The sequence below is a fragment of the Falco naumanni genome, chromosome 5 (genome assembly GCF_017639655.2).
Source record: "Falco naumanni isolate bFalNau1 chromosome 5, bFalNau1.pat, whole genome shotgun sequence".
Classification (NCBI taxonomy): Eukaryota; Metazoa; Chordata; class Aves; order Falconiformes; family Falconidae; genus Falco; species Falco naumanni.
In genome coordinates, this window is record NC_054058.1 from 13,922,326 (window position 1) to 13,943,374 (window position 21,049).

At 37.8% G+C, this 21,049-nt stretch overlaps 1 protein-coding gene across 4 annotated transcripts in view; it reads right to left on the bottom strand.

The window, feature by feature from the left end:
• The window catches only part of ATXN10 (ataxin 10), a 101,949-nt gene that overhangs the window by 21,674 nt on the left and 59,226 nt on the right, over positions 1-21,049 (bottom strand). The window contains exon 10 of one of the 4 annotated variants that reach the window (XM_040595836.1): positions 12,031-12,127. The exons of the other annotated variants lie outside the window; for them this stretch is intronic. Coding sequence (XP_040451770.1) covers positions 12,098-12,127 — 30 coding nt within the window. The 3' untranslated portion in view covers positions 12,031-12,097. Of the gene's footprint in view, positions 1-12,030; positions 12,128-21,049 lie in introns of those variants that run through there. 4 annotated transcript variants of the gene reach the window in all.

Here is a 21,049-nt window from a genome sequence, read left to right on the forward strand (position 1 = left end):
AATCATTAACACTTCAGGCATTAGAAACATTACCTAATCAGTACTATTACGCAAAACAACCATTATGCCTTTAGATAACAACAGCTTAATCATAAATTATCCTTCCACCAGAATATGACCAATTCTCAGTCTTGAACTGATGCAGAAAACAGAATGAGAAATATGTTTGTTTCAGTCCCAGAAATACCTCTCTTTCTTAGAAGTTTTATTTGGTCAAACTATAGATAAGCAAAAGGAAATGAGTTCTCACAAACAGAAGTGGACTACTAACACTTGGAGTAATCCATGCTAACACTTACTCTTCCTTTTAGCTGTTGCTGGTAAGTACATCTACAAATAGACAAATTTCTAGTTTAAAAAGTGGTTGGGGGCAGGAAACACATATGCTAGAGAGAAGTGAAAAAACAGGAACAAGCAAGAACTATTTTTATGGAAAAACTTGCAGATATGACCTTCATTACAGATCACCTGTTTCCTACCAGAGTAAAAGTCATCTCCAACAATGATCTTTAGATCTGGCGTATTAACTTTCAATTCACATTAAGGAACTTGAAAGAAAAAAAGGTTTCTGAGAGAACAAAACTGGCAAACCATATTTTTATGGACTTGGCTCCTTTACTGCATTCTTTGCAATGCTCCTAGTTCTGTCACACAGCTAGAAGAGTTGAAAAACATGCAGGTAGCAGCACATGGTTCAGAGGTGCAGGTGTGCCAGAAGTCAGCCGTAGTTTGCAGTGGATCAGGATTAAGCTGCCACTACCCAACCTCCTCGCTCAGGAGCACTACTTTGTGTTTCTCATTTACCCATTTGCTGAATCTCATAAAGCACAAAGTAGGAGTACAACAAATATTTCTGATACCCATATTTCTCTGACAAATTTGATTAAAACTGGCTAATGGATACAAAAGCTGGAAGAGGTGAAGTAAAGGAGAAGGGGAAAAATAACACAACTGGGATGGCATGACCACAGAAAAAATAAAGAGCATATTAAATTGCAGAAAACACATGTATCAACTATATTTTCTGTTTTCTTTTAGTACCCCACATTACTGAAATTATTACATTTCAACATACTACAAGAGCTGAATCATCAGGATACTAACACCCATCTTACATGAAACAGTACCATCCTAAACTGTATCAAGAGGAGCATAGCCAGAAGATCAAGGCAAGCAATTATTCTCCTTGATATTCATTAGACAGCAACCTACTCAAGCGGCTGCAGCTATGCCATGCAAAGAGAGGTTGAGGGAACTCGGGTTTTTTTAGCTTGGAGAGGTTACTAAAAAGACAGAGCTGCTCTCCTGACTCAGGTTCACAGTAGTTTAAATTGAGAAAATATGGTCATAAAAATGAAACTGAGAACGTTCTGACTGGATACAAGGAAAAAAATTTTTACTATGAGGATATGGAGCAGGTTGTCCACAGACATCACGGGATCTCCATCTCAGAGTTCTTCAAAGCTTGTCTAGAAAAGCCTCAAGCAACCTGCTTTGAAGCATAAGTCCATTCTTGTCCTCACATTAGTTCAAGACCAGATTCTTTCTACTCTGGTAAGAACTCTTCCTGGTTATAAAGCTGGAAAAAGTCGTCAGAAACAATTTATCAGAGTATGTAACAAACAGAAACAGTTCTAGAAAAAAACCCCACACTATTCTTGCCCATTGGTGGAATAATCCTGCATATTCACTGACTTCACATGACAGAGAAATCTTAAAATAATTTGTATTTTTGATGCCAGACCATTCATATAAATTCATTCCCATTTATTGCCTGGGAGAAAACAAAAAGGATTCCTCAACTGTACAAAGTAAGACAACTTTGGCTTTCTAGAGTAAAAGGTAAGAATTTTGCACAATCAAATATACTGAAGAAATATCTGGGCTGGCTGGGAAGAAAGTAAAGGAAGGAATAAAAGTAAGGTCTAAAACTCACATCTCATGCGAAAACCAGCGAACGCATAAGCAGCATTACTAACCTATGGCAGAAGCTTGCTAGTGAACACAGTAACCTTTAATCAACTTCAAGGAAAAAAGTATGCTCTATTATCTAAATCCAGGAGCACAAAAAGTAACGGACTTAAACAGAATGGTCACATTACATGTTCATAAAATATTTTTAACAGCAATGGTTAGTCAAGCACTGCAATACACTGAAACACCTGTCTCAAAGACTCCTGCAGCAGTAAGTCTCCACAAATGACCCGACAAATCTTAACGATGAATACTCTAACCAGTCCTGCTCTGGACAGGTAAATAGTCAGAAACCTTTTGAACCCCTTCTGTCTCTAAGTTTACAAGACCTTCTTAGAAAATCATACTAGAATGAATCATGCCAAAGAAAAGTGATGCAATGAAATACACACTGGGGACTTGTTGCCAGTCTTTGTTCACCATTAAAGGTATGTTTAAATCTTATTCCCTCTGAATGTACTACATGAGGACTACATGACTATGTAATGAGAGATGTATCCTTCAAGCCTGCCACCAAACAAGCTGACCAACAAGAGTCAATTTTCCTACAAGACCTGCTCAATGAGATAGGTAATTAGGAACTAGACACGTGAGCAGAATCCAGCATTCGATTTGAGGAACAGAGCAGCTTAATAAGACCAGGAATATATCAACTGGTAAGGTTCACAAATTGGCTCCTCTGCAGCTGTGATGGTACTGAAAAAAATGTTACTTCATTTTTTTCATTTGTGAGTCTCAGTTTTGGTTTATGTTGTTTGTTTTTTTTCAAACAGCAGAAGTGACAGGAGATACACGGGAGATTATACTTCAAAGGCCAAAAGAACACTTTAATCCCTTAGTACTAGTGGGTTCCTAGGTCTACTGCAGACTACAAGCACTTTGGCTTAGAATAGAGGCAGCTGTGGCTTGTGGCAATCAAGTCTATTATTGGAGTTCACCACATCCTGCAGATCTACTGAAATACTTGTGGACAGAGACTCCTTTCTCCAGGACATCACAGCAGACTTGCTTAGCTAGTCTGAGAGCTCCTTGCACCAGTGTGAATTACTTTTGAGAACTAATAGAGATCTTTATGCCCGTTTCAGCCAAGGCAGTGTCCCCAGAATACTCTTCCGCCTACTCTGCTGTTTAGGTAAGCATATATTTAACATTTTAATGTTTGAAATTCAGAAATCATGGCAACAAAACTTGTTGCTCCTGCTACATTGATTTCAAATGTATTCTCCCTCTTTCAGCATTATTTCCTGGAGAGACACAAAGTTTATTTCAACTCTCCCAAAAGAGGTGACCCTTGCCCTCTTTTTTGGCTATTAAAAAATTTAGAAATAATAAAAAAAAAATCTTAGAAACTAAAAGTGGAATTCTTTCGTGATGTCCTAGAACTCTCTGAAGAGAACTGGTTAGAAGATGACAGTTTTGGCCTTACTAAGGGGGAAGGGAAGGGAAGAGAAGACAAAAGGTACCAAGCACACAATCAGGCCTGAGCCAAAACAAGCAGAAGTTAGAGTGTCCAGCTATGAGTAGAGGGTAACAAGCCATCTCGGTTGTTGAATAATTTTTTCCACTAGTCTTTCCAAGAGCAAAACACAGGAGTTTCCAGCCATTGAGAAGACAACATAAACACTTCAAAATTCAGAATAGATTCCCACAAGAGACAGTGACACAATTGGTTGATTTGTTTTTTAAACAGTTCAGCTTCCATCATTCACTTATGTACAGTTCCTCAAACAGAAGCCACTTTTCCGTAACAAACAGAAACCGCTATGAGGAGCAGGCTCTTAGCCCTTCTTAGGTTTAGATCTGCTACTTAACATGGATGAAGTAAGGTCCAACACAAGACAGATTTTGCTTGAAACACACAGTATTTACTCGTGTAGTCTTTGTCTATCCTGGCAGCAACAGCAAGAGAAAACAATGGTGCTAAGCATCATCCAGTATTAAACCCCTGTGCTTCCTATCAGTTGAATTTGTACAAATTTGCATCACAAGAGTATATGTGTCTCTGCTAGTCACTCACTGTCTTGTTCTCAGTCCCCTAAAACCAGTAATTGGACAGCTTTGAGTTGCTGATTTCAAATCACTGCTATAAAAGAGGTCCTTTTAATTTTTGGAAATTAAATGTAAAGATTACCCATGTGACTAGAACTGGGCTGAGGATACAACTTATACAAGATCATCAACATTTCAAAACTATATTTTGTTCCAAAGCAAGACTTCAGATTACTCCAAACTTTGAAATAAATACAGATATAAAGGCTGATTCATTTCAGCTGTTTTAATCACCATTGCAACAGGAAGTTCCAAGCCATTCTGGCAAGCTGCCGCTGTTTTGGTGGCTACAGTATTTCTGTCTTCCATGTCAAGCTTAACAAAGCATTTTAAGTGTTTCTCAATTAAAATGAGGGACTTCGTTTTGCTGGTTGTGTGTACTGGTTTTCTTTTGGGGTGGGGTGGTTTCTTTTCTTTTGAGTTTCACATTTTGTATTGTCGTTGGAATAGCTTTTCTTCTAGAACAAAATTCCAGGCATTCCATAAAATATCCTGATTTTGAAAATCACTGATATTGACAGAAAAAAGATTACCACAGAATGTTTCTGTTTATTTCCTCATTACGATTCTACACGTGATAACCCACTCTTCTAGCCAAAAACCAGCACAACAGTCTTGTGACTCTTTATTAACATCCCCGCTCGACTACTCACGCCAACTTTGGTACTTCACTTCTGCCCCAACAGCCTGCACACCTGCTTTGCTGCTACCTTCTCTCAACATTCCAATTGGTCCTTGAATCCCAGTTCAGCTGAAATATCTCCCCAAAACAGCCAGCTGCTTACAACTTAAGAGTAAGTGGGAATGGAAAAGGAGGAAAAGCAATTCAAATTCACACCCTCTTTTGATGAATACACACCCTCACTGCAGCCACGTGTCATCACTCTCCCACATTACTACAGTATTCCAAAATTGCTTCCACTCCCAACATCAAGGGACTACAACTCTTCCTTGGAAACATCTGAATTCAGCAAGAAAAACTAAATGCCAGTCAGATATTCTGCACTCTGATGTCTTTTGTTGTGTCCAGCATTACTTAGCAGTCTCCTTTTATTTCACTTTAAACGAAGGATTTAAAAAAAAAAAATAATCAATGTCGGACATATAAATTAATCTGTGGCAAAACCAGCAACACAAAATACTCTAATAATTAAAATAATGTGTGAGAAAAGACCTAGCATTATTTCAAAATGTATAATGATTGGTGCATTTCATGGTAAAGTTCTGCAGCTAAATACAACAGCATGCCACATTGAATTGCAGCGCTTAGAGTGCGGCAACAGACTCAAGACGGAAGCCAAGTACCACAACCACCCAAGTGGTGGCAGTTTCCATAATTCCCCAGTTTCCTATTGCAATTAAGTGAATTTAGTAGTGATAAAAGTTTTTAAGGAACCGTAAGGATCAAGTTATTATGTTTATATAACCCAAATTTCAGAGCCAAGGATGGGATGGAAGAAAATTAAAAAAAAAAGGAGAAAGCTAGTAGGCTCCAAGACTGGAAACAGCACAGAGACATTATTAATGGCATTCACTAGTCTCTTTTTTCACACTCCCTTGTACACAAAGCTTCCAAGATTTTAGTGACGGGTCAAATAACAAACCATTAATTTTCTAGTACGTGTGTAAAGGATGTGCACTCTGTTACATTTTAAGTATAAAACTAACCTTAGCGATAATTAATTTTTTCACTAGGTTAAAGCATAGTAAAACAGAGCAAGTGTTTCAGGAAAGGACTGTAAAATGCCTTTCTAGAACTCTACAGAAATTGTAAATGGCAGACTGCAGGATCCAGCTGACTACTAAAGCTGGAAGACAGTTTAATGGTATTTGCTGCTTGTGTTTTAAATCAGGCCAATCAGGGAAGCCTTCAGAAGGCTTCAGCCAGCCACACAACGCCATTGCTTAATGCCGCAGTAAATAATACTTCTCACTGAGCAATGCCAACTTCACACTCCAATTTATATGAAATGTTATGTTTTCCGAGAAACACATAAATAACAGAACTATGGTCTTTTTGAAAGAAACACCCCCCACCCCAATCTTGCAATTACAATAATTGTTTTGTTTCAGAACTAACAGATGTGGTCTCAATTTACTGCAGAGCAATACGTACAGCCTACTGGGGATGGTTTCAAAGGAGGGTAATGCAGGTGCAAATCAAGTCTTGCATCAGGAGGAAAGAAGCTTTAGACATACACTGTTCTACTGAGGCTGATTCGTATCTTCTTCCCAGTAACTTTTTTCCTTTGTGGTACCTTCAAGTCACAGAGTATTCTTCATCCAAAACAGAACAAGTGACATGTCATTTCAAATACACAACCAAAGCAAATACACTTACTTTCATTTTTCCAAAATAATTAATTGGCTTCCTTTTTATTCCATAATCTGTACAAAACATCAACCCTGGTCTATGTTTCCCTGGAAAACCCTTTACGTTTCTTCCTCCAAGTAGTTTTATAATCAAATTCAGCACATTTTTTATGTATTCATTTTTTTAATGTATTCAATGCTCAGTACATAAATAAATGTAAATAAAAAAAACCAAACAACTTTCACTATTTTCATTATTCAGGAAAAGTAAGACAGGGTTGAAGTGTGCAGCTTCATAATGAGGTCTAGGTCCTCTTTTAAACATGATCAAACACTAAGCTCCTTTCTTTCACAAGCTCTGTACAGTCAACTATCAGTTTCTGTCCATGTCACCTAGAAGAACAGTGATCAAAAGCTACCACATTTACTTAATATGCAGCAATAACAGATTGACAGACTGGTGCTGGGGTTCACGTATTTAAGTTTCTTATGCCTCTTTTTGCCATTATGATTTTGTAGAAAGCATTTACTGCAAAGTAAACCAAACTGTTTGTAAGCAGTATCAAAAAGAATAAATTACCATAAATTAAGTAATTATAAAATAATATAACTTTTGGTTCAGTTTAGCATTGTTTGCAAGTCAGACAGTATTATTTCTTCATGACTGAAACAATGCCACAAACTACTTCAGCAACATTTTTACTGAGATTAGCCACACAATTCATGAATAAAAAGCCCTCAATGGTTAAGAACTTTGCCTAAAGAAGACACTCTCTTGAAAACAGAATATTGCAGACAGGCTAAATGATTTCTCACATGTTGAAATCAAATGTTAAAAGAAAACAGAAGACCTTCAGTGTCGTATTTAAAAGATTTTATAGTATTAATGCAAGGAAAGCTGTGGCATGAGAGAAACACTGTGCAATGGAAAAGGTGTTTGAATATGTTGAGAGTCTATATTCATGTTAATCAGTAACATCATGTGTCTGTTCTCACTTTATGGCACCCTGTGAAAAACAATTGACTTTCAACAAATGTTATTCTATAAATTTATTTTTTTAAATAAAACTGATTTCTCATTATCTGTGTCTTATATAAACTAGTAACTTGGTGAGAAATAGAAATGTACTGATGAAGGTGTTTTGAACTGCCAACCTATTGCGGAGTGACTAGCAGCACCATACGCTAATATGAAACTTTGAAAATATCAGTGTATGGGAAGATGACAAACCAGCCTTTTCTGTCATTTAAAGAGAAAAATATTAACCTAAGGATTGTAAACCAGTATAGTTGCATTAAGGTGTTATTCTTTATCAGCTTAACTAAGTAAGTGGGGGAAATCCTGTGCACAATACTATTCAAGCATTTAACTTTCCTCACATTGCAGAACAGAAAGGGTTTTACTTTATTTGGGGTCTTTTTTACACCTTTTACACAAACAGACCAAATCTTTACCATTCCAGGATTTTGCTAATAATGGTGTTTCATTTTTAATGGAAAAAGAAGTTTGAATGTTGCTATTTTTAACGACTCTTCATCATTCTTGATACATTAGCAAAAGGGGTTGCTAGTAACTGCAGTTAAAAATAACTGCTAGCGCTCCCCCACTGACAATCATTACAAAGCGTGATTCTGGCAGCATGAATTTTTCATAACTTTTCCATTATAGTTTTGGAAAGTCCCAAATTGCCAAACCGCAAAAGGATTCAGAAAGCAAACCAAATGACACTCTAGGTTACAGTAGCGTAATAGTACAGTACCTGTCCCCTTGCAGCAGTTATCTACAAACATACCAATATATAAGAGCAGAATAAATCATTGTGCCTTACACTACACCCCCATGATAGCTGAGAAAAATCAGTTATTAAGTGACACGGGCCACTTGTTCCATAACCCAGCTGTATTTTGAATCGCCATTGCTGACTCCAATTGCCTATCACCCAGATCACCTTTTGACAAACAGATAAAACTAATACTTAAACCTCTCCTGTAGGCTGAGAGATATCTGTGTTTTGAAACCCATTTTCAAGGAAAACAAACTACTGAAAAAGTTAGGAACTAGAAAACGTCATGAGGTTAATACCAGAGCAGGGCACAGCATCTTCAAAACCCCGTGCTGCAATTCACAAGATCTGCAAATGAACTTGCAATGAGTTGTCAAAGGTTGACCTATACAGAAAGTCTTTGAGGTGGGGGTCTCCGTGGACCAAGCCAATGGGATAAAAGGTCTAAATTCCTCTTACTGTCATATAAAGTAAGTACATGAATCATTACAGGCGATGCAGAAAAGAAGGTGGAAGGAAAAGAAATATCAACCTCATCCTAGGTGAACAATACACTAGTGCGGTCTGAAAGCTGCAACAAATCTGGGTCATTCCAAATCATTTCAGCAGAGCTTCTAATTGCATCAGGAGAGATGCAGAGATGAGATGCCAGGCTTCAGCACTTGCTTGCAGTTGCCGTTTCTTGCTGTAGTTTTCAGACGGTCCCTGAAGGGCTGTTGACTCATGACGACTAGCACTCCTCTGGACAACATTCAGGAATGGTTTGGTATGTAGTATAGGCTATGAGCTCTATGGGTAGATGTATGGGAAACTGAATTCTGTGATTTGATTCTGGTGGGGGCAGATTAAAGTGAAGGAAGAGAAGCCCATAAAGGAGAATGCTGTCACAGGGATGTGAGCCATGCCAATTTTTGCAACTTGCCCTCAAGGCTAGAAATGGTCCTTAACACATTTTACTAGCTGTACCCACTAGGGACTGGCCCAGCCCTCATGACATTGACTGTGTTTATTTGCTGATGATCCAAGACTTACAGAAAGTTCAGCAGTTACTCTCTACTACCTAAAATTCTAAGAATACGCATTTTCCTTTAATGATTCACCAAGCATAACCTTTGCACAGGATCAGATTCGCTTATTAAGATAAATTTAGCCACCTTGTTGAGATTAAGATCAACTTTACATTTAGAAAACACAAGAATCCTGATGTTGTGATTTATATGTCTATAAAAGCCATATATTTAGTATGCATGATATACAATAACTCAGGTATGCATGCTCTAGCACTAAATTTCATGCTGAAAGCTTGCTAATGCCTCAGGCTATTGAGCGAGATGATACATGAAGCTGTACATAAGGAGACTGCATAGTAGTTTCTTAATTTACCTCTAAGCTACAACTACCAGAGGATTTTTGAGTATTTGTGTCTCAGTGTCTTGCAATCTGGTAACAACTACTGCAGATACTATGAAAGTAAAATTCCCAGCTTCTAGCTGAACTCATATATTCACGATAAAGAGAATTCTAATTTTTAAATTTGTAAAGATGTGGTTTAAATTGTTTTAAAAAATCCATAATAAATGTATCCTTTCCATATGGTCTATTTACATGAAAATAATATTGTGCAAAACAAGACATGCATATATATCCTCAAGCACTAAGCTGTTTATAAAATTTTAAATGTTCTGTTTAGCTTTACTTATATTGTTATTTCCTTTCTTGCAACAGATCATTTATTTGATTACAGGTCTGTACCTATAAAGTTAAGGCTGCAGGTTCTAACTGAGAACTAGAAAGAGTTCTTGTTTCAAGACGTGGTTTCATTACTCTACATTAAATATGTATACACACCATGTTATAAAACGTCATTAAAGGAAAACTACACAGGCACAGCAACTCTTCCTCGTGAGTCCTTTAAAGAAAAAAAGATCTCATATGAACAGAGCTGGAGGGTACATTTCAGTAGCTGAAATTTGTACCAAAATAAATGCAACCATAAAATTAGAAACATTTTTAAATGATTCTTGCAAGTCACTATTTTTTATTTTTTCTTTAAAGAACAAAGAAAACTTCTATAGGAGTTTATTAATAAATACTGTTTTCTTTGAAGTTGATTTTCAAAGGGACAGGTCGACACTTTTATAGAAAAGCCTGCAGGAGCAGGTTGACAGTAATGGTGGGTCAGAAGGTGAGAGGAGTAAAAGCATTGAATCAGAACCTCAATCAGCTGCCACCAGATTGATCTATTGTAGGGGCATTAAAAATGACATTTTTACTTTTAAAATTAAGAAAGCATTTTTAAGCTTTTTTTTTTTTTCCCCTCAGCAGCTACATATCCTAAAAGCACTTTCAAAAAATGCATTGAATGGTGAGGCGCTCTCGAAATTGTATGATTCAAGAGCTTGAATTAAAAGGTGACACTCCCAACCACCAAATACTCCAATTGGATTGCAAGTTCTGGAAGAACTGGCAGTAGCTAATGCTCTCTCAAACTGCATTAGCTTCTCATAACTGGAGTTGTCAGGAACAGGCAGAGCTGAGACAACTAAACAGACCTGGTTGGAAAATATCAAGGTAGTGACATCTAATTAAGTTCAAGGGAACATAAGTTAGGTGCAAGTTCAAGCGAACTTCCCAGTTTATTATTAATTTTCAGTGAACTGTTTCCATTTTTGTTGTGGGTAAAACATTTACTTTTTAAAAATTATTTCCTTTTTTTACTACAATACTGAACAATTGCCTGAAATAAAGCACTTCAGTATTTCCAAAGCCAAATGCACAACCTTAATTTTGCTTAACTAAAGTGTGAAAGGATTTTTAGAAAAGCTGGAGACTGTCCTAGGGAAAACTGCAAGCCCTGAACAGCTCCATGGGTAGCACCACTCCTTTTCTAAAAGGGCAGGAAAAAAACTGAGGTAAATGTTGCCGTGTACCCTTAGTAAAACTCAACAGAAATGTTGCCAACCTCAACATGAATTCACCGAGCTCCGTAATTGCTGGTCATGCTTCTTTTTCATGTATATATTATGTATTTATATTAATGTGCATTTTTATATATTGCATATGTGCACAGGCACCTATATATTAAAATATATATAAATAGATATAAAAATATGCACCTGTCTATATATATAATTATACAAATTACAGATCATAAACAAGAAAATAGCCAATTTCTGTTGATTATCGATTTCCCTATTCTCTAGGATTACGGAAAAGATTCAAATGCATAAATGAGAACAATGAACAACAAGAAAAGAACACCATCTTGACAGAAAGGCTGTATTTACTATTTCAGAAACAAATTGTTACAGGTGTGTGGGTTAGTGCTCAACATACATGCAAAACAAAGTAGGGGTCTCTTCTGTACCTCCTCAGATTGCTAAACTTTTACACCTACAGGATATTTATGGTAAGTAATATGTAATCATTTTGGCGGGTTATTATATTGAACTTCAATCTTACTTTGCCTTGCAAAGAATGACTTTGGTCAAAACCATCCTTTATTTGTGTATCACAACTGCCAACAGTTTCTATACCTATTTTAGCCATTTGGAACCTGCACACACAGTTGTTTTCTCTCAATCCTCAGTCACTGGCAAAGTGCATTTCAGACTGTGAGGATGCACCTTGAAAATCTAGTAAGTCAATCTTGGAGAAGATTTGGATTGTTTGGACATGCTGCGTTTGTATTATTACTTTTCTTTTCCAAGCAGATACAACCCTGCTAGAGTCCACAGGAGCTTGTATCAGTGACTGGAACATGGATAAACAGATGTGCAGTGCGTTGTCTGTTCAGTTGCTCTCTCTCACGCTAAACCCATGGGGATCCTCCACCTGAATATACAGATTATTAGCAAGCACTTAATCTTACCTTACTGAGTTATAACCTTCCGAGCAAGAAGAAAAATCACATTGGAGGCGCAGGTTTGTTTTTTCCTTAGAGAAGAGCTTTGCATCAAGATATGTGATAGGAACAATCAGTCCTGTGGTGTTTTCCAGTGGAAATGCTTGGAGGGAAGATGGAAGGAATATTTCTAGCAGTCAGTAATCAACTAAGCTTAGTACATACAATCAAGCCATGATCTTGGCTTTTGCAGATTTAGTTCATTGTGCATTTCACAAACAGCAGAGGATTAATTCAACATCTTGATGCTCTGACTTCCAGCACAGAGATCTGACACAGCACTTTAACATTGCTCCCACTGCTACAATATCTAAATATAGGCAGTGCTCCATTTAAGGAACTAAAACTCAATTGTTTTTTCCAACTGTCTTTTACTAGATCTTTGGTCAATGTCCCTTTGAAATCCTTCCAGCAAATCACTTCTGCCAAAACAATCTGAGCAAATCTGATTGACTGCAATTATGATGTGTGAACTTGGAGACATACAGTTTTAAACATTTAAACGCCCACTAATGAGGCAATTTTTATCTTTGCCACTTCTTTATGGAAATATTGAGGGGTTTTGATTTAATAATAGAATTTTTTTCAAAAAAGCACAGTTTCTGTGAATTGCTAAAACAAAGATATCAGTAGACTGCAAAAGGGATATTAAAGTCTGTTCTCCCTCAAAATACAGACAGAAGATCCTCACTATTTATGAAGTTCTTAAACAACATGAGAACTGAGACATTTTTCTGAAACCTCCTTAAAGATTACAGGAAGTTCTCCTCTTGTTATTTGTTTTACCATTGCATATATAAAAGAAAGCATGAAAAGCTAGGCAGGTTTCTTCCAGTCATTGGCTATTGACAGCAAGGAAAGTAGATATTCTATAGTTAAGAAGTGGATGCAAAAGTGATCACTACTTATTTTTTACATTATGGTAGCATATATATATTATATATTAGGGTTCTTCAAAAAGCCCTGCATTTCAAGCCAAAAAGATAACTGAACACAATCTTGCAAGTAAGAGCTGAACAGGCAGAACTTTTGCCTACAGGGACATGTGTATTCTCATTTCCCTCTCTCCCTCCTTCCCCTGCTTTTGCAGCCTTTACAAATTAGAACTTTGGTTCCCTTTGGGCACTGGCATCACCAAACTTCGCTCAAGCATTGCCGTGCTGAACAGCAAGGAGCAGAATACCGCACGCCTACAAATTGAGAACAAACAGCATCACCCAACGGCAGACATTCCAAACTGCAGATGACAGTCGCTGCACTTTCTCTTCCCAAAGACACAAAGAAAAACAGGAGAAAGAGCGGAAAAAAATTTAAAAAAGCAAGTATTTGGCCTGAAGACTAGGTGCTCTGATACAGCTTCACGTGCTTCGACAGGAGTTTCAGCGAACAGTTTTCAGGGCTGGTTACAGAAGTTACACTGCCTTGAAGGCACACAGGCAGAGAACTGAAGGCTCACAGCTGCTTTTTTAAGGCAAAGCCAAGCTGACTGCTGCAAGACATTACACCTCTGCTGAACCTGATGATGGGCTACACAGGTATGGAGGGAGTTAAGTAACTGAACCTCACTGATGAAACAGAAACTGGACACCAGACTTCTGTAAGCATCTGTCTAGCTCAACACTTCTCTGATTTTGGTGGGAAAGTGAGTATCAGGACTCGGTGGCATGCGTTCAGAATCCTGCTTGCTGATCACTGGGTGAGGGATCTTCCACCAGCCTTCACACGAAGTTTCCTTGATGTCCTCCTCACCCTGAACATAGCACAGAGTACCAGTAAACCCAAGAGCAGTAAATTCATCACAAATCATAGTCTATCACATATTTCATGCTCTACTCTTTCCTCTATGAAACTATTTTACTGGCACTTCCAAAATGTGAACTGAACTAACAAAGTACAAGTAGCGACGGCCAAATTTCAACACCAACAAAACAGAAAATCTTCAGGTTTTTTTGCTTGTACCTATGTTCATAGGCTTTAGAATTGCCATAAAAATACATGCTGAGATACTACCTCACAGTAACCAAAACTCAGTAACTATCCAGGAAATAGATGAAATGATGACTGATTCCTGTGCCTCACAGGGTAATTAAAGCAGTAAAAAATCTCTTTAAGTGGAAAGGAAGAGAAAGTTTTAAGTATCCAAAAGGGATCACATTCAACACAGCATTATAACATCATCCCTTTGTGAAGTCTGGTGCAGCTTTAAAACAAACAAAAAACCCAAAGAAATTGTACCTAGGATGGCAGTTAAGAAAAGACAGGGAAACTCAAAGTTCATGCTGAGGTTAAAAAAAATGAAAAACAACATAGAAAACTAATGAAATTCCTTGCTATAGTAATGGAAAATACATGTCATTTGTACCTGACACCAGTAAAAGCAGAAAGAATTTGGATTAACAGCTCAGATCTGAGTATTTAGAAAGGTAGACATTCTTACACACATGGTGGGCTTGCTCCCAGCAATATGAACACTGGCAAGAAGCACAAAACACAGGCAAACCCCCTTCCCACAAGACAGGGTACAGCATGTCTTGTGAGCCTTTTTTAATCAAAAGTTAGCCACATCAGAAGGTGGTTATTTTATTAACAGTTTTGCTAACAATGGGTACCCCAACAAATTCGGTTCTTTACCATCTCGTAAACTAGCAAGAGGCATTTTTGGTGGATACGGTGCTCTTCACTTAACTGAGAACGATATACGGAACAACAAGCAAAGAAAAAGATCTCTGTATACCTCAGAATATTTTGCAATCTACTAAAACTTTAATATCCCATGTCTTAGTGAAGCATCTGAATCCAAGCTGGAGAAAGGAATAAAAAAGTTGTCATGACTCCCAGACTCCTCCTCCTAGAAGCTAGGCCACATTGCTTGCCATCTTTACAGGCCTCAAAAAAAAAAAAAAAAAAAAAAAGAAAGAAATGACTAGGCTGATCAAGATCACTGAGGAAAGCAAAGACATTTTCTGATTTCAGTGGACTTTAAACGAGGGCTTTTGCCCAACAGATGCTGACATTATTCTTGAAGACAGAAAGCACCTGCAAAGCCCAGGAGAACACTCCTCTGTTTTACAAAGGAGATAACATTCAAGAACCACCTGCAATATCCACAGCACAGCTGTAACCCCTTCGTTATATGGTTCACACTGTGTTTACAGAAATTACTCCAAGCAGCAAGGACTGCCACACAATGTACTCTTCAGGTAAGTACTACATCAGGCCATTCTGCAGCCCAGCAAGTGAAAAAGCCTGCAGTAGCATGAAGCACTCTCTAGTGAGCACCAAGTTTAATTCATGTTTGCCACATGTACGATAACCACTATTCAGATCATTTGAGCAGGAAAAAAGTTGCAGTACCTCTGAAAATTCTTCCATGTAATGGTCTATACCTTATTTTTAGGTTTCATTCTGGCTTAAAATGAGTATTTTTACATGAGCTCCTCATCTTAAGCAGGCACATTAAATATCAGTGCTATAGATGTAGTTTCAACACTTAGACAAAGTGCTTATTATGAGTTGCAAAAAGGTCTGGGAACAGCTGTTTGACAATGGCATGCTGAGCTTTCCTTTAAAAAGGGCTTGAGTCCTGTGCTGTGCCACGACAGTAATAGGGTTCAAAACCAAATAGGGTTCAAAAAACCATTCAGAGTCAAGAAGAGGCCAACAAGCCTGTAAGTTGGTACTGACTGTTTGGAAATGTATGCAGAGACAACTCATTTTAATGTTGAATGTTAGAAAATATCTATTCATCTTATTCTTTTCTATATTCCCTCTCCACTATAAGTCAAAGCAATTAATATAGTTTCTAGAGCTATCCAATATCTTATTTTAATACACTATAAACTTCACAAGAACAATCCTCCTCCCACAATATATCTTTTACTCCAAATTGCCAAAACTATGTTACTGCTTTTGGCAAGTACATATATATATACACGTTGCAGAAAATCATTGTTCTACAGACATCTTCACACTGGCAGAAGTGAATGTAGTTTACATTAATGTGTATTCAAGGTTTGGTCAAGGTCTCAGCCTATGATTCATGAGAACATAATAATATATAGATTGATCTTTATACCCCTTTATCTGTTACATGGTAATTGTGGTAATAATCCTCCACATGAAGCAGGCCAATAATATACTAGCAGGGAAGTATAGTACTGTGTGTTATGTCAGCCTTCACCTAACCATTGGGGATATCCAGATAACCAGTATGTGAAGATGTGTCTATGTAGTATGTAATTGAAGTATCAAATGGAAGCTGTTTAAAATAAAACCTAAGGAAAAACAAACAAATAAACAAAGCTTATACTCTATTAAAACTATTAAAACTACCTTTAATACGAAACTTTGAGTGTATCTAAGTGCATCTAAGTCCCATACAATAAAAACTTTCTATGCATTGTATAATCAAGGCTTCAAGTGAAATTGGTCAAACCAGAGAAATTACAAGGAACAACTGTATCACTTGCCAAAAAATGGTGGGGCAGAAGGGGACACAGGAGCAGGACAAGAGGGAACATTAACTTGTTGCCTATAAAAGGGCAGAACAACAGCATAAAGTTTTGTATTATTCTCCAACAACAAATGAATTGCATTGTTATAAAAATAATTCAGTGCTTTACAAACTATACTTGCATTAGGCATACATTTCTGACCTCAGGGCAAAAATACTCTACACTTTTTTGCTCCTCTTGTCCTACCACTTAAGACATCTCACAATTCTCTAATAGTCTCTAGCACTGATGAAAATCTTGGCACTTCATTAAGGATTCATGATTGCAACAGAGCTGAAGACTAACATAAAATTCATATTGTGTGGGAAAATCACCTTGTGGGGAGGGAATTAGAGAAAATTGGGTCCTAACAGAAGCGTAGTGTTGAGAAAGTTTTTTTAGGGTAAAATACAGCTATCACCTTCAGGATGGTTGGCATGCACAGAATCTACATCACCACAGTTCCCCAAGCAACACATCCTGCCAGCTCAGCACATGCTGATAGGAGCGCAGGAGTGACAGAGGATGGAGTAGAGTGGAGACACCACAGCCATGCTCTGTTGTGCTCCCTACAGGAATGGGAATTCAATGGCACCACACAGCTGATAAGCTGCATATTAGTTGTCGCATCAAGAATCCATGAGATGTCCATGGCTGAGCCAACCACTGTGGCAGAATTAACTTCCTCAGATGAAATAGTATCATTGAAATACTAATACACACCTCTATGTCAAAGTTACCTGTTTCCAAGATACTACTACACCCCACTGGGCACACCATACCAGTTAGTAACAACAAGATGTATGACTAGAGTAATTCAAGCTCCACCTAAATGTGATGGTGGTCAAGCTGACTCACTCTCTAAAGTTGTTATGAAGGGACTTCTAATCAAGGTAGTCAGCCATGGGGAGGCTGAGAAACAAAGAAAAGATAGTGAAGATACCACCTTTATCTAAGTTATGCAGAAAGAAGCCTTTAAGTGCGGAAAGTTCTGGCTATGAGAGGAAACAAGATGATCAGGTGTTGCTATCCACTGGCATCAACAGAAAATTAGTTGAAAATAAGACAAAGATAATTGTGGTAGTGGAGATCACGACCTCCAACTAACAAACAGCCCGCCTGAAAGAGGGCAAAAACCCCTCTTGAGGATAATGCATAGTTAGTAAAGAACTTCAGTAGTGCTATCCGAGGATGTGCACTAATTTGCATTAGAAGTGTGAAACTTGTAACCAGTGCTGTGTATGATGAATGAATATGCAACACGCTATGAAGTATAAAAAGTGGACAAAGGAGGGGAGAAGTTAGGGAAGGCTCCATCGTAACTTCTGTGATCAGTCGATGGGCTGAACCCTGTCTTCTCCCCCATAGGGACACCTATTGGGTAAGAACTTTTTCTGATGCAGGCTAAATAACTAACTCACACTAGCTGTTATTAGTGATTATAATTTAACTGTTTGTAGTTTGGTTGTATATGATTTCAAGCTTGTTTTTGCAGACAGTCCCTATCACTGGCAATCACAAACCTTAATTTGTCATGATTTTATGTTAATAAAGAGTGTTAGTCCATAAATTGTTAATGTTAGTCCTTTGTGGGTGCTAGCAGTTGCTGGCAGTGTGTGACACATTCAAATAAAGTGGGAAGACCTGCTGAGGGGACCCCTGATGCTGTCGGCGTGTTTCCCTGAACAAGGCAGTTGAATTGCCCTCCAATCCAGTGGGACTGTTCAGATAAGGGTCCCTATAATGGGATGCTGACAGACTCGTCAGGCACAGGGGTCTCAGCTTTCCTGCGTGCTAACAGATAAATCAAACACCTGGGGTTGAGAGGATTTCCTACCCATCCCCATCCCCCCTTTCACGTGATATATGGGACCAGAACTACGTATATGTCACAACAGATAGTTCTAAAAGTCACTCTTGAACCAAAGAAACTTTTCTACTTGGGGTATCACTATAGTTAGGTAGAGATCTCATTTCAACAGCAAAACCTAGGCTTTTAAAGCACTTCTGTGAGAAAGACCATTTTCAGCTTTACTGCTGACTTTTGCAGTGCTATACTTTGAGAAAACTTACCAGTTAATGGGCTCGGTCCTGCAACACCCTGAATGTTTTGTCCTTATCCAGCAAAGCATTAAAACACACAGATAGCTACAACATGAGAATAACACCATCCAAACAGTGGAACCATGTAGAATTTTACAGTTAGGTGTGCAGAAGCTCATCACTTCAGAGCATTCAGATCCAAAAGGCTCCTCCTTTTTCGCTCAACTCTAAACCAAGAATCTCTTTCATTTTAGGCTTATGCTTAATGTTAGGAAAACATAATAATCACAGTTATGCAGGTTTCTAATGAGGAAATCAAAGTGGCTTATTTTTTTTCTCCTGCTCTCAACAGCATATGCAGATAAACGCAGGATGCTCTTCATCACAAGTAACTCCAAATCCTGCCATGCTAGAAAGAATGTAGTTACTTCTTTTAAAAGTTAAACTGATCCTGAAGGAAAAGAACATATAGACTCATACAGTCTTTCTGAAAACCTTAGGTGAGAAAGAGCCAATTATTAAATAAAACAAAGTATTTGTCCTTAATTTGAAAATTTCTAATTTATGTTCACTACAGCAAGAAGAGTAAGTTAAGGAGCTGAATGGTGATAATTTGATCTATGGATGCTGGCACCTTTTCTTAACTGTATTGTAACTGGATTCATTGCACACCCTGCCCCAGTGAAAAAAAAAAAATATGAAAAACTGAATTCCACACAAGTCACATCTTGTTCATACTTTCAGGCAGAACAGTCTTCAAATTAGGGAGCTAATCCCATAAAAACAATTTGGCTTATATATATATATAAATCTAAGCTACATTAAACGGTATCCAGATGCTTTACTTGCTACTTTAAGACTAATTTTAACTGTAGAAGCTTTTCTTTTTCTTCTCCCTTTTCTCCCAGAAGACTTCATTTCTCAACTCTGCATTGACAAAATCCATTATATAATTGCATTAAAGGAAGCACTGCTGCCACCTCAAATAAAAGGGCACATGAAAAAAATTCCCTCAAATTGTTCACCTCATTAAAATGATTCCATTTAGGTAAGAAGGTGCCAAGTGCCAGTACCAAAGACAACTCTGTATTTAATTTTTTTCCCCCTATAACAAACAGAACAACTTTACACACATTCTGAGTATCACTGGGTCCATCAGCTTCCCCAGCATCTAAAATGTCCTTGACACATAAGGGTACAGATTGCTTTCTTCACTGAGGGGATTGGTTTTGCTTTTAACAGGCTGATTAAGTAAAGAGACATCTCAAAAACATCCTTCTTCATATTCAGTATTCTGCAGGGGACAGAGATCTCTGTCCCAGCATACTAACTGTATTGCTAGACAAAGTAAGAAGGAGGTAATAAACTACCTATCCTATCAGCAACAAGAGTCAAAGACAGAAAAGCCAATGCAATCAGATTACAGCACCAAACCCAAGCTAAATGCTTTGTTCTTACTAAGTTAGGCTCAGTTTTGCATTCAGAAACATCACATTTTTTCTCTTCCGCATCCCTCTCAAAAGGCAACAGTACAGCATGACCTCAGCGTGCCAATTCTGCCAGCTGGCTGCTCCCCCGTTGCAAGGAACACAGCTCGTGTGTCACATCTAGCTTGTTCCAGACAACACTGCATCCTTCCGTAACAGTTTTCAAAGGACAGAAACCCCTGCCAATTAAGATTCCCTCGTTTGATCTCAGAGGTAATAGTGAACTAAAGCGAATAGTGAATAAAGACTGCAATTAAACTTTGTCAAGCTTTCTACTTCCCAATTCCCTGTCTACTAACTCCAGCAAGGTTATGTGATTGAAGTCTATGTAATTCCTCTGTACAGTAGGAAGGAAACATTGCAGAATAAGGTCTAGATTATTCTGTCGCTTGTTCAAGTACTGATGACATTTGCAATTAGGTCAAGTATTTTAAACTAGTCATACCATTTTAGGAAAAGGTAGTAAGGTTGTGCAGAGCGGTGCTTTCTGTCACAATAAGGCAGACAGCAGTCATCTCACCTTCCAGTATGTATTCTCGTAAATGAGCAAAGAAATAGGGGTGCAGATAAATTGCTATGACCTATTTTGTGTTTGCTCCATTTCTATAATAAAGGATTATAACCCCTAGACGTCATTCATTACGTTTCTTTTGTAAGTTTTATTCTTTAATAAAATGGTTCTATTACACTAAACCAGCAGGAAGAGCTGCACTGAATCCATCACTTCATAGTTTTAAGGGTGGAAAATAAGTGTACAAAGCCTCCCTCTGAAAAAACTGCATTACGTCTGTCCAGATGATAAAACTGAGCTGTTCAAGGAGGCAAGTCAAACAAGGTGAGGCGAGTATGGAGGAATTCTCACTTTCCCTTCTGATAAATTCATTCTTCAAGCACCAGCCAAAACCTCCACTCCTTGCTCAGCCTGAGAACCCACCTCATTCCTTGCCGTATATTTAATAAAAACATGCAATGCATCTTTGTGAAGGACACATACCAAAATAT